This window comes from Oryzias melastigma, linkage group LG13 (assembly GCF_002922805.2).
Source record: "Oryzias melastigma strain HK-1 linkage group LG13, ASM292280v2, whole genome shotgun sequence".
In the NCBI taxonomy this organism is placed as follows: domain Eukaryota; kingdom Metazoa; phylum Chordata; class Actinopteri; order Beloniformes; family Adrianichthyidae; genus Oryzias; species Oryzias melastigma.
Genome location: NC_050524.1, coordinates 21,557,024 through 21,584,690, shown reverse-complemented (window position 1 = coordinate 21,584,690; position 27,667 = coordinate 21,557,024). Strand labels below are relative to the sequence as shown.

Here is a 27,667-nt window from a genome sequence, read left to right as displayed (position 1 = left end):
AAATTAAGATTTTGTGTCCAATGATCGACTATAATCTATCTAAAGTCCCGCTCTGATCATCTTTTGATCTATTGTAAAAGTGTTCCCAGTGGTCTCTAAAAAATGAGCCAAAATTAAAAAAAACTATGTCATTTTCTAATACATACATTTCTGCAATAGTTCATTAGAAATTCAGCTCTCAGTTGTGGGTATAACCATTGGCGCGGGCCAACCCGACCCCCCTTCCCGTCACCCATCTGCCCTCTCCCACTAGCTTAGAACCCTTCATACCCTCTATCTAACACTGATGGAACAAAAATGGTATCAGAGCTATCCAGCCGTGCAGTTTTGAGTCAGATGCCAGCTCGGATGAGGAGGACATATTTGGATTTTTTGTCCACACGTGAGTGCATCAGAATGGAGCGGAGCAGGGAGCCTGTGGCCAGCCCAGCGTATTTTCTAAGTCACAAATGCAATCTTTTTTAAACAGCATTTCTCCGTCTGCTCCTGATTCACAACTATTTGAATAAAGAGATACTCAAACATGTCATTTTAGCTTAACTGTCTTTAAATAGATCCTCCATTATTAGAAAAATGCAACAAAAACTGTTTTTCTGAGTGGCTCTTTAAATATGTCTACAAAAACATGATCAGGATAAAAAGAAAATGAAAGTTTTTCTCAGGTTTAGATGTAATTTGTACCAGAACATATAAACAGAAGAACACTATAGATAAACTTCTATTTAAGGTATATGTTACAAGTATACATAATATGCATGAAATGCATTTATTTAAACCAAGTTTCTCCAGAACCCGTCTGTTCAGCAGGTGTTCTGTGCTCCAACTTATCCCCTAAGGAATAAACCATGTATCCAAAGATCACATTTCCCCCTCTGGGGGTTTGTTTGGTTCACACACTAATAAAAACAGACAATAATCCGAGTGTGGATCTGATACCTGCTTGTAACCGGCTGTGGAACAAGTGTGGACACTGATCCTTCCTCTCCTCACGCGGGCTGACACAGATCTCTTCCTCACAACAACAAAATTATATAATCTGACAGATGATTCAGGCTGTTTGTGAGAGCTCATCATCAGGATGTCTGAAAGGACTCGTCTGGGATTGTAAAGGATCAATCTGATGTGGAGTGGCTGATGTGCTTCCCAAACTTCTGGGCTATCACTGGAAGATTGCGTAATGTGTTTAAAATAATGGTGACATGTCAGGAGGTTGAAGCGTCCAAGAACTTTCTCCTTACCGTGGGTGAGGTTAGTCTCTTCAGGCTCTCCCCCAGAGAGTCCAGGTTCACCCTTCTCCTCCTGGTCACCCTCTTGTGGGGTATGAAGGGTCCCTGCTGCTGCTGCTCGCCGGCCGCGCACGCGGACCTCTCGGCGGAGCTGCGTCCGTTCCAGAGGAGCGCTCTTTGGGAGGAGAAGGGGCAGCCCCGGTTCTCCTCCGCCGGCTCCGGACCGCCATCCCCCCCGTCCCCGCCGGGGCTCTCCAGCCCGCAGTCCGAGCCCACCGAGCTGCTGAATGACTCGGAGGAGATCTTGCGCGACGAAGAGGACATTGTGGTGCTGAACAGGAGGAGGAGGAGGGTGGTGATGATGATGGTGGTGATGATGATGACAGCGGCAGTAGTGATGAGGAGGATGGCAATGCTACAGCGGGCTCCGTACCATGTCCACCTGTGCGCCGGGGAGGCATCAGACAGAGGGGGGTGGGGGGCGAGGGGGGTGAGGCCTGTCCGCGCGCGCAGATTGCGTCCGCGTCCAGTCGCTTTGATCTTCGCGTGCGAGGAGCCTCTGCGTGTGGACTCAGCGATGAAGAGGGGGGCACTAAAGGCACGCAAACGTTTATGTAAGGGGGGCAAGAGGGGGGAGGGGAGCAGGTCCTCCGAAAAATCAGTCCCCCTTTCACCCCCAAGTGAGTCCACTGTCCTTCAGGTGAACGCTGAGCTCCTCAGAGGAGGAGCTGAGCTTCCTTCACGGAGAAGCGCTTCGTGGTCCCATGCTGCGGTCCTCCTCCTCCTCCTTCTTCCTCAGGGCTCCTCTCCACAAGAATGTGTCTTCTCCCCCCATGAGAGCCGCAGCGACATCCTCCACCTCCTCCTCCACCACCACCTCCTTCTTCCCCTCCTCAACGGGCTCCTCTCAGCCTGAGGAGAAACGCTCGTCTCATCATCCACCGTCCCTCACCTGTCGTCTCCTTCCCGCGTGGACTGAGGTTCGGACACGGCAGCTGCAGCGGCGCGCGAGCCTGAAAAACCAGAGGAGAGCAGAGCGCGCGGTCAGCCAGCAACAACGTGCACCGCGCGGCGGCAAAGTCTGCGCGCGCGCAGGAGAAGCGTCGACGCGCGAGCGCTTCAGTGCGGCGCGAGGACACGTTTAAAAACCAAAATGAAATCTTTCAGCAATAATACAATACATCAAATAAATATATATTAGTTTACTCTGTAAAACTTTAACTTAAAATAATAAATAAAATGTAAAAAAATGAATATTTTCAGACAATTAAAAAAAACAATAGATGTAAAATAAAAAATATATAAAATAAAAAAATACAATATTTAGCATTAAATACATGAAATGAAAAATGTTAATTCTTGACAATAAGTAACAATAATTAGAAATAAAGTAAATTTAAATATTCCTGCAGCAGTCACATCCATTTACATTTTCAACGTCTTTATGTTTGTGGAGGTCTAGTATAAAATTTTTTTTTTTTAAATCCATGAGGTTATTCATTTGGATTTATGTATTTATTTATCCAATCGTATCTTGTTGTGTTTGTGCTTTTTTTTTTTTTTTACAAAATCTAGTTTGTGGTTAATTTTGTCAGAATGTTCCTGTATGTAATGCATGGTACTTCAGTCCACCATGAAGACCAGCTCATGGTAGGATCCAAACACTAAAGTAGGGCAGCATTTTTGGATCTTTTGGTCTGCATGTTCTTGTTTCAGGGTTTATAAAAGCCTGGATGTCTCTTTTCTCTTTTGTGAGCTTTCTGCAGACCCTCTGGGGTCGGACCATAGCATGCTCCATGGGTTAAATGCTGACTCCAGTTGGTTGAGAGCCTAAAACGCAAGAGTCCATGCTTGTGGTAGAAAGTCAAACATTTATACACTTAGACAGGGTTAAAAGAAAGAAACAAACTGTCCTCAGTGTGTTAAAGTTTCTGGTCTTCTGTTCATAACTTCATCCATTCTGTTGATAACTTGAACCTTGTGTGACAAATGGATGGGAATACCTCAGACTTTGACCTGCACGTATGTTGATCTGCAATTATTATTTTTTGGTTAACTGGTTTCAGATTTTATATTGAAAATGTCAAGTTATCTTGAGCCCAACATCATATCACCTTTTCTAAAAAAGAAAAAACATATTTGTCAACAGAATTAAAGTATAAAAACACCTAAATACAAGAAGTAAAACTACACAAAAGCATTTGGAAGCTTTCGTCTTCTTTGTTGGAAACTAAAATCCAATCCAGGGAAGAGACCATTAATGCTTATTTCAAAGACTTAATGCATTCATATGTATAATGTGGATTTAATTCCATCCAAAGATAAAAAAATAAGAACAGGCCACCTTCACTTGGACTGAAAAGACCAGGAATTAGCAGTTCTAAAATCTAAGAGCGCATATGAACAATGAAGACTATGCAGAACGTCATGCATGGCAAAAAGGCTAGATTAAACTCTGTTTTAAGGTAAATAAATACAAAATTCCAAAATAGCTACAGGAAACATCAACTAATAATTTTAGATAAAAAGGGAGGTTCAAATGTTCCTTTGTATCAAGCAGACCCACAGAAAGAGGCTAAAGAGAACTCGGTTAACTGCACTGAGGTGGTAATCAAGCTACATCAAATGGTAATAAGTCATGGTCAATAATCCAGGCTCAAGGCCATGTGCCAGTTGTGTTCAACATGGGTTTCCACAGACAAAGAGGGCTCCGTGGGCAGTTAATGGGGCTTGCAGCGGTGGTGCAGCTCAGAACAACGCTCCTGACTGGCATTAATGACGGTTATGACCTTGACCTCAATTGGCACCGCATGTCTGTTCATTAGGCGTCCCCAACGGGAACCAGCAGCAGAGAAACGCTAAAATAGACACAATACGAATGCAGACAACCCAGAGTCATTTCCCAAAAGTTCTCCTAATTCATTTGACTCTCTGGAGCAGCGTGACCCTAATCCACTACACAGACTTTCAGTCCATCTAACAAACGCCCACACACAACCCGGCCTGCACAAACTCTGCGCTCTTTCCTTATCTGGCTGCTTTGCTCTTAGCAATCAGTCTGCAGTCCATCTGTAATAATGTGAGCTTTTAATAAAGCCAGCGCTACAATGGCATAAATGATGTTCCAGAGAAGATAAGCCCCGGAGCAGAGGGAGTGCTCGGAGCTGGCTGCTGGCCACATGGAGCCCAGCACGAAGAAGAGGGCATTTCTCACCGCTAATCTCATTCACAATGTTCCACGGATTACAGCAGATTGAATAACTTTAGCATGAAAACAAATAATGACGCAGCTCAGCCAAGGGTCGCAGTGACTGACGGCGCTGCGATTAAACCCAACTGGTGGAGCGGGACGGGCTTCATGTGTAATAATAAACACTAAAACGTTATCAAGACTGAAATGGAATGCCAACCTGTCCAGGCGGACAGCGCCCTATGACTCGAATTAGCACCAGCAACCCCAAAAAGTCTAAATCTAGCCCAGGGGTCTGCAACCTTTTTAGCTAAAAGAGCCAGTTTCTTCCTGACCAAAACTGAGAAAGAGCCGCAAAGTCCCCTTTTAACATTTAAAAAATGCATTATTTATGTTTTTATAACCATTAGGTCATTCGTTTATGAAAGGTAGCTTAAAAATATTTACAAAACAGTAATATTTTCTTTTTATTACGAATGTAAGTTATTTTAATTTGACAGCAGCTTATTAAAGTTCCTTTCAAAATAAAATACACCCTGCGTCAAACAAGATCCTCCTGATCCAGCAGGTTTACTTGAAATAAAAATGCAAGAAAGTCCAACATGATTTTTTTATCATTATTATTTTTCTCTTTTTACTATCAAATATAAACATGACGTTGGTGTAGAATCCAATTATCAAAAAATATCCAAATGTAAATATATGTAAATGACAAAAGTATTCTAATAATAAACCACTTTGAAAATAGATTAGACATTTACCATGATTGTACTCAGCTATCTGACATGCTAAAAACCTGAACTAAAAAAAAATATTAACCAAAACCACAAACCTATTATTTATGCAATTTGTTTGCATTTCTCTTCAAATCCAGAGAGCCACAATGGAAGGAGGAAAGAGCCGCATGTGGTTCCTCAGCCGTAAGCTGCAGACCCTTGATCTAGTTAAAGATTTGTGACTGAATTCCAGTCAAATTACCTTATTTGGATATAAAACCTACTCCACACTTGTAAACGATACTTTTTCTGATGATGGAAGACATATATTAAGAAAATGAAGCTCAAAATTACATTTCTGAGTATTTCTTTATTCAAATCATTGTGAATCAGGAGCAAAAAAAAAAAAAAAAATCAGTTTAAAAAAGATTGTATTTGTGACCTAGAAGATACACTGGGCAGGTTACAAGCTCCTTACTTCAAGCTCAGCAATGGGGACGGGAAGGGGAGCGGGGTTGCTCCACACCAACAAGTCCGCCCACAACTCAGAGATGAATTCCTAATGAACTCCTGCTGCTCTGCAGAAACTATGTCCTAGAAAACGACATAGTTTTTTGGGATTTTGCCTGAAAGCTAGGGGTGTAAGGAAAACATTGATTTGGTGAGATATCGCCATACTTTATTTGGTGATATTTGTATCGATTTAAAATGCTAAGAAGACAATATTTAATGGATTATTTATGCTTAAGCCCGTAGTTCAGCTCTTACTTTTGTTTTGAATTTAAACTCCCGACCGATTAGTATCCAGTTTGTTCTAAAGCATGTTCTTTAAAAAATAGTAAAATATTGTCTCTGGTGTCATTTTGGGATTTATCAGGATATGTATTGTATCATGACTTGTGTATCGTGATATGTATCGTATTGCTGGACTCCCTCCAAAACACAGCCCTGCTAAAAACACCATAATCATAATTAAAAGACCACTAGAAACACTTTCACAATAGATAAAAAATGGATCGGAATGGAACTTTCACAATTTATTGAGATGGAGTGGCGTATTTTAGGATCAATTTCGCTTCCGATTAAATTTTGCATTTAGCAAAGAAATCCTCAGATGTCTTGTACTGCAGCACCATTGTTGTAACATTTATTTAACTTAATTTAAGTTAAAAAAACATCAGTTTTAGAGCAAATTTCCCAAAATTAAGCCAATATATCAGCAAAACATCTAGTCATTGTACTTTCTATCAATGCTAAACATTATTTTGACAAGAACTTGGTCAAATGTAGATACTAGGATTGAGATTTTTTTGTATGTACACTTTGATCTTTGGTGGAATTCCACATTTTCCTCATCTTCCAGAAGACATTCTGCAGAAGAACACTCACACACGTACAGCAAAAAGGAACAAAACCATATATAGACAAAGCCATAGAAGAGCAGAGATTCGTGCTCTCTGGAAGACGTTGAGCCGGTGAAGGCTGAAGAAGATGCAGCTGTGGAATGCCAATAGATAAGAGTTCATCAGCCTCGTGACATAAATCTGAGCCAGGTGAAAATGTGGAGAACAGGAATGTTTGTAATGTTGATTTCTTTCACAGAAAGGACATAGAAAGCCCTCCCAATTCCATAGCCTTTTAAAAATGAACATTTCCTGCCTATCTTGGCAGAAAAGGGTTCTTTAGTCATTAATTTAGAAGAATCTAGAACATGTTTTGGTAAAAAAGGATAGGACCAAATCACTGCAAACACTTAATCTTATAAGTAAAAGTACCTTCATTTCAAGAAAGAAAAAAAACCACACTCATCAAGAGTTTTTTGATAGAAAAATAATCTTAGTTTAAGAAAATATGTCTAAATGATTTGATTAAAACAAAGAATTCTTGGTTCTACCATTTTTCTTACTCCACTGGCACATATTTTTGTCTTTATTTAAAGAAAATGTTTCCAGTTTAAGAACTTCTAACTTTTTTCATTCTGTTTTTGCAGTGTTGAGAATGATGTTTGTGTGTGAATGAGCAAGAAAGGGAAGACAAATTGCTGACTGGGTCATAAATCTGACCTCCAGCTAGTCTAATTGGCCATAACCATCCATCACTCTGGGTTTTTTATCTGCTATTAACCATGAACTCGCGCCTCAATGTCAGTTTTCCAATATAAATAAGCTGAAGTCTTGCTTCAAAGGATGGTTTCAAAAGAACAAAGAGTAAAAATGAGAAATGATTTGAAATAATTGTTGGTGCTTAAAAGTGAAAAATTCAACTGCTTTTCTTGTCGATGTCAATCTGTTTTAGAACAATATTTTATGATGGATTTTACATTTGTTTTGACAACTGTGTAACGTAACCCTTTTATCAATGGCTTAAAACTGTAAAAATGCCAGGATGCTGAGGGGAAATGTAACATTGTTGTCTTAGAAAAATAAAGAGAAATGTGTATATTTTTGGTATAGCCATTAAAAAATGTAATAAAAACATTTCTTTAATGTATACTCATACACATGTTTATTTTTACATGAACTATATAGATTTAAACTTTAAGCAATTGGAGCATTTTCTGGGAAAAGAAAGCATTTTAGCAAGTTAACATCACCACCTATTAAGTATGGTGGTGGGCTAGTGATGGTTTGGGCCTGTCATTAGCGAAATAAAACCCAGATCTAAACCAGATTAGAATGAGCTGAGAAGAACTTTCATAAAAGACTGTGTGAAAACCTCAAATTAAGTTTATAATTATAAGAAATACTTTGATATTCATTGGGCAGCATTTCAGTTTGGTTTCTGTATAATAAATTTAATTTTTCTAAAGTGTAAATACATTATTTTTCTGGTAAGGCATGGGCACACGTTTTCATGAAACCCCAAAAGGATCAGTCTTTCTTCTTCTTTTGGTCGTTTATCCCTGTAGGAAAAATGTTTAAGTCTCAAGATTTCAGCCATGTGTTGAGACGGACGAAGATTTTTGTAAATCCGTCTTTCCCTCCTTGAAATCTCAGATTAAGGCTGCAAAAATACATTTAAAATAACAATTTTACTAAAATAATAAAAGGTGGAAAGTTGGGTCTGTGTTGCAGATTACTCAGGGAGGAAAATGTGAGGATTCCAATGATGTGACAGAAGTGCCCATGAGCAACTTTTAAAAGTGACTGCCAGCATATAATACTTAATGAAAAAATAACAATTAAATCAATTGGGGTAAGATGCTATAAAGTTTCTATTCTTTTGTATTCAATAAAATTGAATGAAATTAATTTAAAAAAAAGAATTTGTTAGTAGGTTAGAGTCAGAAAAAGATGCATTAAATATATATATATTTTTTGCTCAACTGGTAAGTTTATAATGTAATTTATAAAAAAAAATGTATTTAAAAAAAAAAGACAAACATCAGTGACGTTTAATTTATTCCCCTCTCTTCAAAATGTTCACATTTTTTAAAGAAAACACATTTTTTTGTACATCAAATCCAGACATGTATTTACATGAGAGTCTCTAAAACATACTCCTGGCTTGTGTTTTAGTCCCTTCAGTTCAGCAGAGATCCCCTCAGGTCTGACAGAAGGTTTGGTTAACCCTCAGTTTTGGTGCAGTCAAAGGGTTTCCACCACGCTGCAAACTGCAGGACTTTTTTCCTCTGATCATCAAAATTTTCTCTGATGGGTTTCCTCCAGCGGCGCGGCTCCAGGTCCATCATGCCACCGACTATTTCCTGAAAGAGAGGCAACAGGCTGGTCAGCATAATGTCACCCAGCAGAACAATAAAGTTATGACTTTCAAAAAAACAGTAAGACAAAAAGATACTAACAAAACCCTCAAGTCATGATCGTACCTTTGCTATTGTAGATTCAAACCTCACAATAATCATAAATATAATTCTGTTATATCAGGTAACAAACCAAATGTAAGCTAAAATTTATTTTTATCTGGTGAAAAACACACACTAAAAACAGATTTTTAAACATTTCTTTGAGACAACTGGTTAACATCATCTTACCTTCCCAAAGTAATGAGGAAACTTCTGCTCGTTCTCAATAACATGAGCAAACCCTCCTTGAAGACCAAAGTCCACAGCAAAGTACGGCAAACCTCGAGGAACCTGAAGGAAAACCAACGCATCCATGACAGAATTCATGTCACACAACAACGATTCAAAGAAAAGATGAAAAAAGAGAGGCGTACGGCTTGTCGAACGTCTCTAGAAGAGAGGTCAACAATCTTCTTGTTCATAGCCCATTCCTCGTCACACTCCATGATCGCTTTCTGGAAACAGAAAAAAAGCCTTAAATGCATTAAACTCATTGAAACACTTCACCTTACTCACACTACCCGCACAGGGGCAGACCCGTATGGGTGATGTGGGGTTTAGGGTTGTGCGGGTCTGTGTCGGGTCATAGGGAGGAGCGTCTAGGTGTGTCTTGGAGTTCCCTTAAAGCCATTTCATGATACGTCATAAAAATTGAACATAGCCCATGTTGTGTGTGGGGAAAGTGTTTCGCGAAGCATTGGCTGAAAAAATTAAGTTGCATGGATCGTTGAAAAAAAATTGGGGTCGGGACTCGATTAAAAAAAACATTAACAAATTAATCGCAAACTGGAAAAAATTAATCGCGATTAATCGCTATGATGTTTTTTCTTAGTGTCAGTATTTGCCGACCACTTATTATCTGAGAGTACTCACAATATTAAATCACACAAGAAAGTCTACATTTAGAACATTTATTTTTAATTACTGCTGTCAATCAAATACAAAAAAATCAGATTAATCGCACATTTGTGTTAGGGTTAATTACAATTAATTGCAATGTTTTACCAGGTAAAATTTATATGTGCAATATAAAACCGGACCACGGATCAAATAGGCCGCTTTTAAAAAAAAAAGATCTAAACCACAAAAATACCGATTGAGTATTTATTTCTTTTGTAAGTGATCATGATATAAGCAGGATAATACCCAACAAAATGTTTTAACGTATGTCGTTGAAGCCTGAACTGCCGAGTTAAAGCGAAGGACTCTTTTGTCGATTAATTTGCAATAACACATACTAACGTGTTAATTCTTTTTGATTAATTGCATGCGTTAATGCATTAATGTTTACATCCCTAAAAAAAAATACAGATTTTCTTTCTACGGGTTCACCGAACGGCCTATGACCTTGATATTTCATGCAAGTCACCTACATACCCCATACAGGTTTGACCATTTTTCACCTGTAGACACCCCGTACCCCCCCGTAAGGGCAGTTGTGACTAAAGCTTTAAAGATTCTTCGATAAATCCTCCAAACCTTGAAGTATATCGGCGCCATGTCGCCCAGTTCTCTGGGCAGAGGGATGCACTCCAGGACCATGTGCAGTTTCCTGCGAGGGTTCATGTGCGTCTCCATGAACACACAGTCCAACTCTTGATCCTCAAACATTCGAACCAAAGCCCGCCGAAACAGCTGAGGACATGGCAAACAAATTTCATTCAAAGTCTCAGAAAAACGATTTCCACTAAATGACAGCGGAGGTCATTTCAGCATAAAACGCTATTCAGTTAATTCTTCCAACCAAAGGATCAGAACATTTTCCACCTGTTCTCTCCAGATTTATACCAACTCATATTTTTCATAACCTGAATTTTAATGCCAAATATCAACACTCTAAGCAATAAAATACAAAAGTTTTAATTCCCACCCTTAAAAACCTATTTACATTTGACATAAATGTTTAAACTCATCATCGAATGGGATTTAAGGACGGATTTACCTGCATCTCTGACCACACGTCCTCATCAAGCGCGGTTCCACAGCTGTGATGCTGAAGGGGGCAGATGAGGCAGTGTCCCTCCGTCATGGACACTCCTGCAGGCAGGCTCAGGTACACCTGCAGACACATGGTACACTCATCTAAAGAGGCTCTTTCTTTTTAAAAATCTTTCAACAGTGCTGAGAACACTGCAAGCGGAGAGAAGAACACATCTAATTCAAAAGTCAAAAAGCCATCTCATGTGCCCCGCCCCTTTTCCAGCCCACATCATCATCATCTCCTTACCTTGCAGCCTATGGCGACAATCAGATGCTTCTGGAGCTCCTGGCTGCTGAAGCAGAACTGGCATTTCTCCATGGAAGCAGCCAGCCTCCTACTCTCCCCGATGGCTCTATTCTTCATCCTCTCTTCTTCTCTTCCTTCACCCTCTCTCTGCGCCGCACTCGACACAAACATGTCGTCCAGGGTGTAGTTGTCCCCGTCCGTCTTGCCCATCATCTGGAGGGCGGAGCAGAGCAGAGAAGGACAGAGAATGTTCAGTCTGCAGACACACTGCTATATTCTGAGAGTTGATGAACAACAGTTTTATCTGAGGCATAAGAACACTGAACTACAAGCATGGAATAGTTTTTCCTAAACGTCTGCAAGTACAAACAGTCATAAATGTAGACCGAGGTGCATTGGCATCCAGCTCTGTTCTGTGTGTGTGTAAGTGTGTGTTTGTGTGAGATGTGTCGTGGGAATGCTAATATTGCAAAACAGGGACGCAGTGCACGGACTGTGGCAAATCTTGTCACCATGGCGACTGGGCAACAGGTTGAAAAATGTATTTGAGAATGCGCAGGGCAGGGACGGCTGAAGTGTGTGAGCATGACTCGCTGTGTGGGAGTGAGTGTGTGCACGAGAGGGAAAAGTGGACGAGTTTAGTGGAGCTGGGAGGGGGGACGCTGTGGTCAGTACCTGTGTGGTCAGACACAATGGAGTACGATCTACAATGTGTTCAACCAGATCAGTCAATAAAATCCAGAATGTGTTCATGCAGATCAGTCAATAAAATCTAGAATGTGTTCATGTAGATCAGTCACTAAAATCTAGAATGTGTTCATGTAGATCAGTCAATAAATCTAGAATGTGTTCATGTAGATCAGTCACTAAAATCTAGAATGTGTCCATGTAGATCAGTCAATAAAATCTAGAATGTGTTCATGTAGATCAGTCACTAAAATATAGAATGTGTCCATGCTGATCGTCACTAAAATCTAGAATGTGTTCATGTAGATCAGTCACTAAAATCTAGAATGTGTCCATGCTGATCGTCACTAAAATCTAGAATGTGTTCTTGTAGATCAGTCACTAAAATCTAGAATGTGTTCATATAGATCAGTCACTAAAACCTAGAATGTTTTCTTTAAAAAAAAAAAAAAAATTCAGAACGCAATCATGTGGATTGGCTAACGTGTCCAGGCAGAACCCCCAGTAAAACTAGAACCATCTGAGTTCTAACATTTCATTTTTCAAACACAAACCTCTAAACTGCTAAAGCGAGCAGGAGTTTTACCTGCCAGAAAATCTAAGTTAATCAGACCTGAAGAAAACATTCAGAGTTTGGAAGTAGATTTTAGATTTTTCTTAACATCCTCAAGGTTATGTGTGTCATTAAAAACTATGAAGCAGCAGAAGTCCAAAAATGTCAGAGCTAAACCCAAAGAAATACCTACACACGTCCCTGACGTTTCTGCATGACGGACAGACAGACGGATAAAACTAAAGAGCAGAGTTTCTCTGGAAGCAGCTGAAAAAAAGACTTTAAATTTGAAAAAATATGGACTGTTTGAGGAAACTGGAGGTTAAGATTAATGACAAAGAACAGGAACTAGGCAGTCATTCTGATCTCTTCCAAACTTTCAGGTCAGAATGTCTGGTCAGGCTCAGCAGACAGAGATGTGGATGGCATGATGCCTCTACCCTGCAGAACACGAGGAAAAACTTCAAATGTGCAAACTCAGCACTAGCTCTTCCCATCAAACGTTTGGCCTGAAAGAAAATGTCAGAATCAGTGACTGACATTCCTCAGGGATGAAAGTCTGACAGCAGATGGACCCACAGATCAGACAGATAGCTCCTGAGGTTGTGATGAGTCTGGAAGAAGGAAGCAGAAAGTGTGCAGCCATGCGGAGATGAAGCTGACTTTTCTGTGTCTGGGATGATCAGTCTGTAGCTGTTATTAGAAATGATATTCATAGAAGGCCTGCCATGGTAACTGTGGATGTATTTTTAGTGTCACTCTTTAATGGCGTGTATTTTGGAGGAGCGATCCTGCCGCGTTCGAGTGAGAGCCCGGAAAGTCGGAGGATGAAGAGAAAAAGTGGATTAATTTTGCCGTTTTTATTACCATGGCAACCCCCCTGCTATTTTGTTTAATGACGACTTCCTCTCTCCTCCTTTTTGCACACGCTGCTGTCAATCAGACTTTGACGCTGTTTGTTGCAGCCGAACACGAGGAGGAAATAAGGAAACTGGTGAGAGACAGAGGAAGAGGAATGGTGGAGTCTGCTGATGCGCAGACACATGCCAGCACGCCAGTTTCCATCTGCTGCTGGATTTCCATCGGAGGCTCAGAGAGGAGGAGACAGCTGAGGGAAATGACACCCAGTCTTACAGCAGAGCCAGAGAATCCTAAATGCCACAGAGGCTTCGCTCCTTTAGATAATCTGACAAACGTTTTCAGGAGAAATCAGCCGTTTAGCTCCTGGAAGGAAAGGTCAGAGGAAACGGATGATAAATGTGTCAAACTGATCCATGAGGCCTTTAAGCTGCTTTGGTCTGAAACAATGACATAGAGTTCTTTCTGTTTGCAGTGAATAAATCAATAATTTTGACTAAAATTTCTTTGAAATAAGCTCTGTGAGCTTTGTACTCGCTCATGACTCCATGAGGACTTCAGTCAAGGATCTTTGTCATCATTTCACCACAAGGTGACATAAAATTAGTATGTTTGATCAGAGGTCAGCCAATTACAGATCAATAAATGTAATACATTAAAAATTAAAGTGCCCATACGTCCCCTCCCTCACTACCCCGTTCTGCCTACGTCACCCTGGTCAGTGCTGGACATGACAAATAAAAAAAAATGTTTTGTTCAAACTCTCCATAGCAACCATTTTAGTTTTTGGTCATTTGAAGGTGATGAGTAAGTCTATGTAATTTTTGGAAGAATCAACAAAAGTACATTTTTGGATTTCCTTGACAACTGTGTGTTTTTGTTCATATTATTTTGTTCAGCTTGAGCCAATGATTCATGTGTTAAATTTTCAGAATAAAAAATATGTGTAAAGAACATGCGAGCAACAGGGAAACATCACTTTTGTGACCTCGTCACGCTAATGCCAATCTAAAAATTGACAAATTGTTCAAGGAGTTAGGAAGAGATAGCTGAAAATTCCAAGGGGGAGTTTAAATTTGTAGCTGGGCTAGAGGGCCACTTCCTTAGGTCAAAGGTCAACAAACTTCGGCTGTGGCAGTATGTCTGTAAATTGGTGAAAATTGCTCAAATAAGTTGTTGTTTTTTTATTTAATGAGGTAAAATGTGATAATGGTCAAAGTTAGCACTTTAAAAAAAAATGGCTGACAAATTGTAGGTACTGTGGCCATCCCATAATAATTTCAAAACTTCCTTTGGATATCTCTGACACGAGTGTTTTAGTTTCATTAGCAGATTTTAAACAAAAAACATTTTTTTGAGCCTTATAATAGATTTTGGGATAATTCTTTTTTTTTCTCCCACAGTAAAGTCATCACTGGAGAGTGTGTGTTTGTGTTAGAGGTGTCACTATGCCCAAAAGTCTTTTCACCAGGTACTAGATGCATGCAAATTTTAGTAAGTTTTTTAGTAAGTCGGTGGCAGGATGAAATTTTTGCTCCAAGGCGCTGTAAGAAATATAAATTACAAAAACAATCTGTTCCTCACAGTCTAGGACTGTAGAGGGACATAACAATTTACCTTGGACGCCATACGTGAGTAGAGGGCGTTCTGGTCCATAGCAGAGCTCATCTTCTCCCTGCGGACCATCTCCTGAAGATCCACTCTGTCGTCGTCTTGGAAGTAGCGGACTCGCTCCCCACCGGCATGAGTCTCAATCTGGATGAAGGAGATGCACAGGAAGAATGAAAACAGTTTGAAATCAGGGAAGTGTAACCAGGTGACTCTGGATCTCTACAGTTAGCAGAAAACAGAGGAGGCATTTAATCGCAGTGACTTCTTCTGGAACCACCATGTGAGGGTCTGAGACGCAGGAAGGCTGCAGCCTTTATGAACTCTGTGACTGTTATGGTTAAAATGAGTACACATCACATAGATGTGTGAGCAGATTCCTCCATGAGGAGGATCCAATAGCTTGTGCTAGCTCATGCGGTCCAGATACTTTTAATGAAAACGTGCCTAAGATGGCACAAGGGTTACGCTAATTGTTCACGTTTCACTACTTTTTGCAGCAAAATTCTGCTGCATTAAAAACAAAAATGTGCAACACCAGTTACACAACAATCCAGCTCTCCTTACCGCTTTCTTTTTCCGCCGCCCTCCATGGGGTTCCACAGGTCCAGACGGGCCTTTGACTGGCCAGGCCCGACCAGACTGATCTGTTCTGTAAAGAAGGACTTCCTGGTCTTCACTGGAGCGAACGGTGGCCTGGATAACCCAAAAAACCCCACAGACATTTAGAGCCATAAATGTATAACAAAATCCAGTTTATGAATGAGTCTTCGTTAAGAATGAAATCTGAGACGGAAAAGTTTTCTATCGACTGAAGTTAGAATTTTAACCTGAAAGAAACTAACATTTAAAAAAATAATAATAATACGTAATAATTTTATACTATATTACTAACATATATATTACCGATATGTTTGTTTGGAGCATCCTTTTAATAAATCGTAAAGGAAGAAAGAATAACCTGAGCAGCAAAACTTTTGCAGCTTTTTCATCTTTGCATTTCAAAGTTCAAGAAATTGAAATACTACAGTGGCCCTGAAGTCCAAATCACACCAACAAATCACTCAACGTAAAAAGATCTCAACAAAAATTTAAAGAAGCAAAACAATTAATTAAAGGGGCCCTAATTTTTTTTTTTCTACAGCGTTTCAGAGTAAACTATATCCATATACATTATCATATATTACCTTTGGAACACTAAAAAACAAATTATTTATGAAATATGAGTTATTTTGTGGACTGTTTTAATACTCGAAGTAAAACAATTCGATCTCTGAGGCACCGCCTTTCACTCCTCATCAGTCCCACCCATTTCACAGCGTCATCCTTGAGCCAGCCTCCCCGAGCCTCCTCAGCGTGACCAAACGTTGTAAACAAAATCACGTGACTAAAGATCTCCTCAGTCATTGGCCAGCAGCTATAGGGACGATTCAAAACAGAAGAGAAAGAACCATGCGCCGCGGTCTGCAAATGCTTTCCAAGATTTTTCCCTTATTCAAACTGTTTATTTTGCTGATGGATTTTGAGGATCTGTATGAAGGCCAGGTTCAACACTTTTACTGCAGCTTTGGTACCACAGAGGAATCCTGCATGATGGTTACTAGGGACACTACAGCTGCAGGTACACACGCTAATAAATGTTTGTTACATGTAGATTGTCTGTAGAATCAATGTGGATCACGTTAGAAGTTGTTTTATTGACCATGAATTCAATCAACCCCATTTTAATGAGTTGCTGTGTCTCGTCGTTGTGGTGTTATGACGTTGTTTTAAGAGAAGTTATACGTTTTTTTTTATGGTGTTAAAATAAATGTTCTAACAAGTAAACCAATTAATCCCTTTTGGATAACATGACAATTAATGCTCTACATTTGTCTGCGGCTCACCGATCGCCTCATTTCTAATGTGTTTACATCTCGTGACTCAGTTGTTCCAATCTCAGTTTGTTTCATATTCAGACTGAAGAATCTCAGAGTGAACTAAAGTTCGAACCAAACCATCTCGAAAGATGGGTCAGAGAGCGTTTCCTGGTACAGGTGTGGTGCCAAGGTAGTGATCCATTGCCAGGAAACACATTCTGGCAATAACTATCTATCTGGGATAACTACCTCGGCACTACAGCTCTGTGGAGAAAGTGGGTGTGTGTTCGTTGTTGTCTAGGGGCGGAGCTTGCAGCACAGATATTTCCTGGAGGGAGCCGTTTGCATCGCACTGATGCCAGCACGATGCAAACCGCTTGTTTTCGTGGGTATGGGAGGGGATGCTGCAGGTAGTGCAGGTTTTTACAGCATTACTCTTAAATGCATGAACGGATCAAAATGTCGCTTTGGGGTTCTTCATAGTGAGGAATGAACAGTATAATACACTTAGAACCTCAAAAAGTCAAATTTTTATGGTAGAGCCCCTTTAAGAAAAAAAAACTGATTTTAGAAATGAGAGTCACAGTAAGTTACCTTTCATGAACCATAACTAGAAAAATAATGATTTCAGTTAATTAATGATGAATATTGGACATCAGTGGAGTTAAGGTTGAGCTTTCATGTTCATTGTTTGTTTCTACTGCTACAATAATCTGAATTGTTAGACCAGTCATGGTGATTAAAGAAGCACAATTACAGAAAAGAAAATTGATAAGTCAATGTTTAGTTTTGTTGACCGCTATTTTTTTTTTGCTATTTTGACAACATTTTGTCACAACCGTTCTCTTGGATGAGTGCAGCTTCTTAAAAGTGAAGTTATTAAATGAGTCATTAAAGGGTTCACACGTTTTTTAGAAAGTTGAAACCTTTAAGATAAATTAAAATCTGGTTAACTTTGAGGAGATAGAGTTTTGTCTGATCTGCTAACATTACTCTCTTGTTCCATTCCTGCTGATAGTGGACTTTTGCTTCAGGATAGGAGCAGGTTTGTTCACCCTAATTTTGGTTAATTAGAAAGAAAGTAAGCGATCATTGCTTGCTTTTATAACAGCGTTTGGGTTAAAGTCCACAGACCTGGTTAGATGTGGCCGTTTCCTGTTGTTTCTTTCTGGCTGTGTGATTCTCCTTGGCTTTACGCGCCGCCTCCAGCTGGGATTTCAGCTTTTCAATCATGGCCTGAAAAACAAATACATGGTTAAAAGTTGGATAGCTGGGATTTGTCTAAATCCACAGAAAAAGGGGGTCAAATGAGTACTAAATAGCTTTTAATTAAGTGCTAGTCATTAACCTGCATAAAAAAAATTCTGTTCGTCTTATATACTTTACTATCAAAATAGGTGTATATTTATATATACGTCTCTTATATATGAAACTAGCTTTTATATTTTTAGTTTCTTATTACTTTTTGTTTCTGACAAAAAATAGACATTGAGGCCAGTGTGGACCGGGGGGTTAAGAAAACATGGGGTTGCAGAGGCAGGAGGCAGTACAGAAAAACAAAAACACAAGACAAATCAAACAAAAGTAGCTCAAGGCTTAATGTTAAAAATGTCATAAATATTTGTTTAGAGAAGAGCTGCATTTTTGTGCACAACACACTCAAATATCCACACAATTTTTGAGTTTTTCCAAACACTTTAACCTTGTGAACAGCAGAGATGTTCATTTTCTGGAACAAGTTTAAAGGCAAAATGAGAAGTTTGTTTGATTTATTTAAAATCCTGAGATAAAAAAATAGAAATAGTTAAAATAAAAACATGACTCATCTTTGATGCTTTACAAAAATGCAGATTTTCAATTGAATGAATAATTCTTCAAACAAAACGTTCTTTGGAAACATTAGCTGACCTTGATCATGTTTGACTGCCGTTTGTCTCGCTCGGTTTTCTGCAGTTCAACTTCAGAACATAAATGTTGGGATTTACAGCAGAAATCTTTCAACTTCTGAAGCTCCAAATGTTAAAAAAGAAAAAAAAAGAGTTTGCAAGGCATCAGACTCACAGTGTTGCCCATCATCTCTGCTTTTATGAGTTTGGAGCCCAGTTTGTTCATCTCCTCCTCTGAAAGCAAAGGGATCTCTTCTTCTTCTTCTTCTTCTTCTTCTTCACTTTCCTCCTCAGTCCTGACCAAATATGGACCGGGGTTTTCGAGGAGAGCACAAGAACCAGGAGATTTTAGAATGAGGAGACAAGACGTGTAAATAAAGCATAAAACATGCAAAACAGACAAAACAAAGTTAGCATTATAAGTCTAGATGGTTTATGAACTTTCCAGCAACATCACAGATGCGAGTTCTTCATCTTCTAAATTTATTCTTCAACATACAACAATAAAGCCTTTATTCCGCCCAGATTTACGGCGTTTCCAACTCTAAAGTTTTCCGTTTAACCATTTCATCGTTTGCTTTGACTTCTTCGGTGGTGTTTACGCGTCATGATTCATTTGACTCATTACAGCTCTGCCCAGGAGGATGCTGGGAAGCAGCGTTCTAGGCTATTAGGCCTCTCATGGCACTGCTTCCTGCTGCTGCCACACTGCAGACTCATTTCATGCTGCGGGGGCTCTGACTTCCAGTTTACCCAAACAACTTAGCCTAATGAGGCAAAGCACAGAAGGCTTCTTCACAAAGCAGCCGTGGTCTAACATATGGCCTACAACAGAGCTGATGTTAAACCAGTGAAGAGTGGAAACTTGTTGTTCCTGCTTTACTTTCACTTTTTTTGGTTCATTTTGGAGAAAGAAGATGGTGACCTGATAAAACTTTTATTGTTTAATATTCATTTTAATGTGAAAAATAACCAAAACACTAATGAAATTTCAAATTAAATACAAAAAGTCTGATGAATACACAGCCATCTCAGCTGCTTTGTTTAATAAATTTTATAAAGTAGCTTTTTATGTTTTATCCAAAGTTTCTGTGGAACTTTGAGGCAATTTTAAAGGGTAAGCAAACCCTAAATCAACTTTTTCTGGCTTTTGACCTCTATAAATGAGGCTTTAAAAGTGCTGTCATTGTCAATTTTTTTTACAAATGAAAATAAACTTGTTTAATTCTTGAAAATATAGTCAAAAACGACTGTGTGCTGCCCCCTACAGGTTGAAACGAGGTATTACATGTGAATTTTGTGATTGGTCAAACCGTTTAAGTCCCACGTCATTTCAGAAGTCTTGCGTCATGATCTGCAGCTCCAGTAATGATAGCAGTCTTGTTCTCCAGCCCCACCCCTATGACTGGATTTTCAAATTTAGGCTGTGGGCCCTGTTTCGTAACCCTTTAAGAAGGAGTGCCTTTAAATTCATGAACAGTTGTTTCTCTCCACTCTAGATGGTTCACCTCCTTCACCCCGTTCTAACCCACCTGGAGTGATGCTTTGTCATGATCTGACCTCTAACCACCATCAGCGTCTGGGCTCTGGCGTTCATCCTTTCTTAGGTATGTTGACATTGGGAGTGGGGTTATCTGGACCCCACAAGACAGCGCGCTGAATTTTTTTTTCCCCAATGATTTTTGATTTTCACTAGTGTCCATGGCACACATGAAATCTTATCCGCTTTCGTCCACATTTGTAGTGAAAGGGATAACATGTCAATGTAAGGGTAGGGTCATCTGGACCCCAAAAGATAGCACAAAGGTTATACATTTACTGTCTGAGTTAATATCAAACAAACAACGTCATCACCCTAGAGCCAAACCCTCAAAGATTATGGAGTCACATTTCTAATATCTCTCTGACTGAAATGTTTTTACACCAATTTTCAAATCCCTGAACACGTTCCCCGTCAGCTTTATGATCAATTTTAAAATTGTTTTATTATCTTTTTAGATTTGGACTTTTTTTTTTTTTTTTTTTTAATCTTAACTACTTTTAGTTTATGATCCCAGGTCCTCAGTTGCAGGTCTGCTGGTGGTCAGAACAAAAACCCATGCTGAGATCTCATTCCAGCATCGTGGGGTTGAAGTGTGGAACGACCTTCCTAAGGACATATTTACATCTATAACTGTCTGAATAGATGCTCATTAATGTGCATTTCCTTATCAAATAAATAATAAAATGTAACTTGAAGTAACAACATTCATTAGAGAAGCTCAGAAAATTTTTCAAATCCAATTTTAAATAAAAAGCAACAAAAAATGAACCCACGAAGGTCCATTTTTTAAGTATAATATAGTAAAAATGTCCAACCTTGTTGGTTCAGATGTCTGAGGAGCGGTTACAGTCTTCAACGCCAGGTTTTCCTGTCCTGCTTGTTTTTGGCTGTTGGGATCACAGGCCAAAGAGCTTCCCTTCTTCCAGGCTGGAGCTCCACTCTTCCTGCTGCCAGAGTCTTCGTCATCAGAGCTGGGTTTCAGGAACTCTGCTGGTTTAGGTCTCTGTGGTGCTGCACAGGAATAACAGTACAAAGTCTGAATTTATACGGACCCAAAAAAGCTACAAAAGCAAAAAACATCCTGGTTTAACCCACCTGCAGCGCAGTCATCATCTTCTGAAGGTTTGAGGAAACGTCCTTTCAAAGAAACTGCATGTTTGCTCCAACTGTGACTTTGCTTGTCCCTGTCCTCTACTCTGTACCGATCACTCCCTCTGTCTCCTCCGTCATCTCTTACTCGTTCTCTCCTTCTATCCCTCTCTTCATCTTCATTTCTCTCTCTGTCTCTGAAAGCGTCTCCATCCTCTCTCCCTCGACGTCTCTCCCTCTTCTCTCCTGAACCCTCGGGGTATTTGCCTCGGCGTCGGGGTGATGAGTCTCTGTCACTTCTTCTCTCTTTTGTGTCTTCGTGTCTTTTCCAACGTCTCCTGTCCTCTTCCTCTCCCGTAGATCTCCTGTCTCTGGCTGAACGGTCGTCTCTCCGTGGACCGAACACAGCCTCCTCAGCTTCAGCAAGCCTCTTTTGAAATTCCTCCATTGACTGTAGAGAATTTAGAACACTTGACATTTTAGCAACATATAGACATTTTTAGGGTTTTTTGTGATTTTTAAAACTCTCAACTAACAGAGAAAAACTTGAAGCTCCACAAAAAATATGATGTGACAAGTGTGATATCAGACATGAAATAGAATTATTGTAGAAGAAGCTACAACTAGTTCACGGCATTGAAAATGTATAATGTAAGAACATGAGGTATATGTGGTAAATATTAGGGCTGGGAATCACTCACGATACGTCGAGATACATAGCTCACAATATCGATAATATCGGGATACTGCAACAATTGGTTAAAAAAAATCTCTAATAACTTAAAATATATAGAAGGGAAATATTTCCCCATTTATTTTTTAGCTTTTACTCAATGTGCGTCTTATTTTGTGCAATAAATAATAGACACTTTTGCTGGAACATTGCTGAAATCAGTAATACTATGTCTTTGACAACCATCAACACCAACTGAATTCTAATAATTTGTAAAATTCAGTGTTAATAACAGTAAACATGAACACCAGAGCCACTACTTAGTGCAAAAATGTTGTAAACTACAGAACAAAATTTAAAGAATTCAAGTGGCTGCCAGGCACATTGGTACAACGCAGGCCCCCTATCTACCTCCGAAGGAACGTCTCACCAAAGGAGAACAAATTTAACGTTTTACAGCCTCTTCAAACAAAATAAAAGACTAATACTTGGTGAGAACCCATTGAGAATCAATCGCAGGACTAAATATCACAATATATCGCAGTATCGATATTTTGGCACACCCCTGGTAAATATGAAAGTCAAGATTCACCTGCAAGAGTGCAGAATTGTCTACATTTCCATCCTAAATCTCAACATTTACAGACCCTTCAGCTGTGAGATGAACCTACGACTTTATTTGACTTAAGCCTGAGTCACATGAACCCTTATGGGAGGGGTTGATAAAATGAAAAATCTGTACGACATGCCTGCATTTCCTATACTTCACCCTCACTTACTTTTGAGTGTTCACTTTGACTTGTCACTTCATGACTATAGTAAAAATAAAAAATGTGCATGAACATTTTTGCTCTGCGAGTTTCCCCAACAGTATGATTTTGATATTTTGTGTGGGTCACCTGTGTGAACAGTACAGTTTTGAGTATTTTTCACCCTCAGACAGCCGATATCAACCAGTAAAGGAACTAGGGATGTCCTGATCAGGGTTTTTTGGGCCCAGTCTGATTCAGTCGTTTGATTTTGAGTATGCCAATACCAAGTCTTGATCCGATACTTTAGTAACACATTTTTAAAATGAACAAATTTGATACACATTGAGGTTGTTCTCTATTTTATTTAATTTACCTTCTTCGATCACTTAAACATTTAACAGAGAACTTCTGTGAAGTAACTTGAACAATCAAGTAAAAATAGTGTAACTGAGACCTAAAAACCTTATCTAGTTATATAAGTGATAATTATCATGTGAGAAAGTTTATTGACTAGCTTTGATATCTTGAGAACTACTGAACTTTTTTTTTTTTAACCAAAAGTGATTCCCATCTTCACTCAAAATTCTTAAAAGTTAATTATGACTTTGTTTTAGCATGAATTTAAAGATGAGTATTCAGGACTAGCTGATATCAGAACCATTTTATTCTGTTGTTTTTTTTTTTTTTTTGCTGTAAGATATTTGGATTCTTAGTTTAACCTCTCACATTATGGGTTTCATAACCATTGCAGTAACTTTTCTTAACTTATATTTCTCTTTTAGAGAAATAAAAAAGGCATATCAAAGAAGAGCTGGGGTCTAAAGGGGTTAAATCATAGCGTTAGCATTTAGCAATTAGCAGCTCAGAGAGCTTAACATTAAAAAGACACAAAAAGGCAAACTTTCTCTGTTTAAATACATTTGTAGAATGTTGTTTGCATTAAGACAAAGCAGTAGAGGCACTGATGTCGGTTTAAAGTGTTTTTAAAAGAGTTATTGATCCTGGAAGTCTGAATCTGACAATATCTCACTAGCTTGACTGAACTGTTTTTTGTTAGCCTCCTGCTTAAACTGCTCCCATAATCTGCTGCACTTTACAGCACTAACATGTCGTGATCCAATCATTACATGCAGACTTCTAGTGGAGTATTAATCCAGATTAGTAAACTTAAATATAAAGCACTGATCATAATAAGAATAAATGAAATATCTGATACTGATCGGGGGACAACATCCGATATTGATGGAGTCATCAGCAACGTGATCAGGCCAGATCACGTGATTCGATGGGGACATCCCTAACTGGGAGGCTTAAATTGTGTGCGCTGGAGTGTGAAGGCGCCTGGACGTCTATCGGTTCTCACCCCGTATCTTTCCGCCACCACACTGTCGAGGCTGCGCTGCTCCCGCTCCGCTTGCTCCTTCATCCTCCGGTAGCTGTTCTTCAACCAGCTCAGACCTCCATCATTCACCACTGGAGCTGCAGGGAAACAAAGGAAGAACTTGTGTAAAAGAGGGTAAAACTTCTGGCTTCAGCTGATCATATCAGTTGGTTGATTCTGAGCTGAGACTGAATGTCCCCCACTGCATTCTGGGGAGAGTTCAAATCCCAGCGGCACGCCCTTAAAGTCTGACTTTAAATGAAAAAGAGATAATTTGTTAAACACTAATTGAGACTTGGTTAAACTTTTTTCTTTTACCATAAAAATGTTAAGGTAACATAAAGTGCAGTGAATTAGACTGACCACTGACAAGCTTAGGAAAGTTTCTAATAACAAAAACTTGAGGAGTCTTTTAAAATGTGTTTTAATTTTGCTTTTAAAGAGAAAAAAACACATCAAATTCATCAATAGGGATCAATCCGTTACCTTTTTTACTAGCACTACCAGCATTCTCCTCTGGGGGCAAACCGCTTCCTCCGTCTTTCCAGTATGGATTCAGCTCTAGTTTCTCCAAACTAGCCTGAGTAAAAACACAAACTTTTTTTAATTAAAGAATGAAATGAAATTATGTGAACATCCTCCAAACTATTTGCAGGCATTTTCTTTTATTGCTGTTGTTGAAGGTCTGTAAAAATCCATTTTTTTATTGATCCATTCCTCCTTAATAACCAAACGGGCACAAACCTGTTCCACAGCTTGAGCTCTGGCCCTCTCCTCCCCTTTCTGCCGCTCTTTCTCAGCTCGCCGCTCAGACGTTGAAATGGTTTTCATAGCCAGAAAGTCAAAAGTCATCCATTCATCTCTCTGTGGAGAAATTCATCCAACAGACTGTGACGGAAGTGAACGTGTCAGCTCTAAAAAACACCACTTCAAATCTCTGCACCCGTCTGTTGTGCCTGTAAACTGTACAGTTTAGGAACCACAACATTATGGAATAAAAACATGTTTATGTTGTAGTTTGGAGAGGATGCAAACCTCACCTGGACATTAGGTTGAGTGGTTCCGCTGGTGTCTGAAGACGTGGGTTCTCCTGATGTTTGCCATGCTTTTGGGAGCTGCTTTGAAGGCTGAGCCTCAACCCATTCCTCTGCTGAGTCCTGACACATCCAGAAAAAGGAAGAAGATGATGAAGAAACAAATCACCAGGAGCACTGGGAAGACCTAAAATCTACAGAAGTTTTAAAATTATCTTTAAATTAAACCCGTTGTAGACTGATAATTGTTCTTTTTGTAGCATCCTTCAAAGTTTAACAATTTCCTCATTCAATGTCAGTATTTAATGTGCTTTTCAAAGTGTTTCTTTAGTTTTTGTTACAGTGTAGGAAGGAAAAAGAAGTCCATCACTCTCCCCCTTAGGAATTTTAATGTGAAAAGCTGAGATTTAAAGAAACATTTGATCGGATTCAGCCGCTATCTCTGAATAAATCAAACTAAACTCTGCAACTCAATTCAACCCCAAAATTAATACCTTCAGTTATTAAAATTAGTATTACATTTCTTTGTAAATAAAACACTCAGAAGAACTTGTTGACAGATCCTCTGTGTCCAAACCACAGATTGTAGATCAGGTTGATTGGAAGACGGTCTACCTCTGAACCGCCACTGGAGGCATCTCCTGCTTCTGTTCTCTTCTTATCTTTCTTTTCTTTCTTCTTTTCTTTTTTCTTCTTTGATTTCTTCTCCTTCTTCTTTTTGCTCTTCACGGATCCATCCTGGAAAATATTTGGACAAGGTTTTTACTAAAAAAAAAATGGTTTTCTGTGAAGCACGTGGTTTCAAATGAAATTAAATAAAATTGTATTCATCCCACTCCAACTATATTTTTATCCATTGTCAAATGCGTCTTTAAAATGATGCGTTTCTGTCATTGTGCAGCTTATGTAAATGTTTTTCTGAAGTGAAACAGATGCATCTTACTTCTCCTAACTGCTCCAGCCTCTGGTTGACTTCAGGAAGTATCCAGGTGTCCTCCCCTCTCTGTCGCTTTAGCTCCTTTCTCCTTTCCTCCTTCTCATACTGTTGCTTTGCCTTAAAAAACAAAGTTTATGCAAGATTTACAGAAAAGATCAAATCCAAAATCTACAGCATACCAGTATTTGCAGTTTACAGGAATTTACACACAGACTATGTTAAAATAAGCTGAAGTGTCCAGAAAGAAAAGGTGACACAAAACAAGTGACTGCTAAAACCTGGATTTGAAGAACATCTTCCAGACTTGAGAAGCTATTTTCAGTATTATAAGTATAAATGTAAGGTGGGAAATTGGATTGAATATTTTAATGAATAAAAAACTGCACAAAAGTAAATACATTTGACAAGTAAATTATTTTATTTATTTATTTGCATTAGTTGGAAATAAAGATGGATTGTGTTAATAAAAAATGTGCCAAATCGTCTACATGCTACAAACATGCTACACAAAAACCTTATAGAAAAGCACAAATTGGCAAACTTATGTCCTTAGTTTACATTTAAAAAGTCAGTGGATAAGCAGGTTATCCTCAGTTCAATCACTGATGGGATTCACTCAGTTGTCGTCTGTTTCCTGGCGCTTGCGCAGAACAGATAAGAGTTTACAACAATTTATGTCCATTTACGGAAACAGCAGTAAGTCCTGCGTAAATAAAGCTTCATTTGTTGAGCTGTGTGTATGTTTGAAGACAACAAAAGGCTGTCCCTGTCCTTTGTCTGTGCACAGCGGATAACTGCAATCACTGATTACAGTCAGGACACAAAGTAAACACAAAGACAGGCTGCTGTCTGCTATCGGTCACTTTCAGTGTTTGTCTCATATTTCCCCTTATGTGTTCTGGTCCAAACGGGATTTATCAGAACAATATCCAAACACGCCGCTGGGGTACTTTATCACGACAGCAGAGCTTTCCCAAAACGTCAAATCCCGACTGATGGTAGCATTCTTAGCAAATAGCATGTCGGTGTTAGCGGGGGAAAGAAAACACCCAAAACAAATGGTGGCGCGAAAATCCATCCATAAATAAACCCACGATCTGAAAAATTCTTACTTTTTGTAGCACTTCTTGTCGCGCTTGTCGTTTCCTTTCCTTTGCTTCTTCAATGTTGCTGGAACTCTCAAAACTGACTCCGTACGCCGCCATAACAAAGTCGTTCACGGGTTTAGTCAACTGTCGTAAACCATCGCTGTTTACGACAGTTGAATTGTGGTTCTTGTAGTTCATATCTGAAGATCCAATCTTCTGGCTGACAGGGAAAACGTACTTTAACAGGGTAAACATTTAAAGACATACATTTATTTATTTTATTTGCTGTTTACCTTAATAAACATGATTTAAATGAAGTTATTTTAAACATTATTCAAACTTTATGCCATCAGTCCTTTAATAACCCATTAAAATGTTTTTCTTTTTTGATGATTAAATTGACTTGCTTTACCTTGACTTAACGTTGTAAATGAATTAAGAAAGAAAGAAAGAAAGAAAGAAAGAAAGAAAGAAAGAAAGAAACATGCTGGCTGCTCTTAATTTAAAATCCTTAATAATTTAAAAGCACAAACTAGACTTAAAATGAAGCCAAAAAAA

The 27,667-nt window shown here is 39.1% G+C and overlaps 2 protein-coding genes across 3 annotated transcripts in view; both read right to left on the bottom strand.

Annotated features, from left to right (window-relative positions):
- gucy1a2 (guanylate cyclase 1, soluble, alpha 2) overlaps positions 1-3,636 on the bottom strand; it is a 58,269-nt gene extending 54,633 nt beyond the window's left edge. For both annotated transcript variants that reach the window (XM_024276796.2, XM_024276797.2), the window contains exon 1: positions 1,239-3,636. In XM_024276796.2, coding sequence (XP_024132564.1) covers positions 1,239-1,550 — 312 coding nt within the window. In that variant the 5' untranslated portion in view covers positions 1,551-3,636. The remainder of the gene's footprint in view (positions 1-1,238) is intronic.
- Positions 3,637-8,515: 4,879 nt separating this feature from the next.
- cwf19l2 (CWF19 like cell cycle control factor 2) lies at positions 8,516-27,329 on the bottom strand. The gene is made up of 19 exons (XM_024277359.2): positions 27,134-27,329; positions 26,028-26,138; positions 25,700-25,822; positions 25,091-25,207; positions 24,795-24,914; positions 24,537-24,630; positions 24,033-24,148; positions 21,251-21,695; positions 20,971-21,166; positions 18,788-18,908; positions 17,861-17,962; positions 15,435-15,563; positions 14,877-15,014; positions 11,162-11,374; positions 10,877-10,993; positions 10,414-10,569; positions 9,309-9,389; positions 9,124-9,225; positions 8,516-8,838 (listed from the first exon to the last, which is right to left on the bottom strand). Exons 1-19 carry the CDS (start codon positions 27,305-27,307, stop codon positions 8,698-8,700), a joined length of 2,796 nt encoding a protein of 931 aa, XP_024133127.2. The 5' UTR covers positions 27,308-27,329; the 3' UTR covers positions 8,516-8,697.
- Between the last annotated feature and the right edge of the window lie 338 nt (positions 27,330-27,667).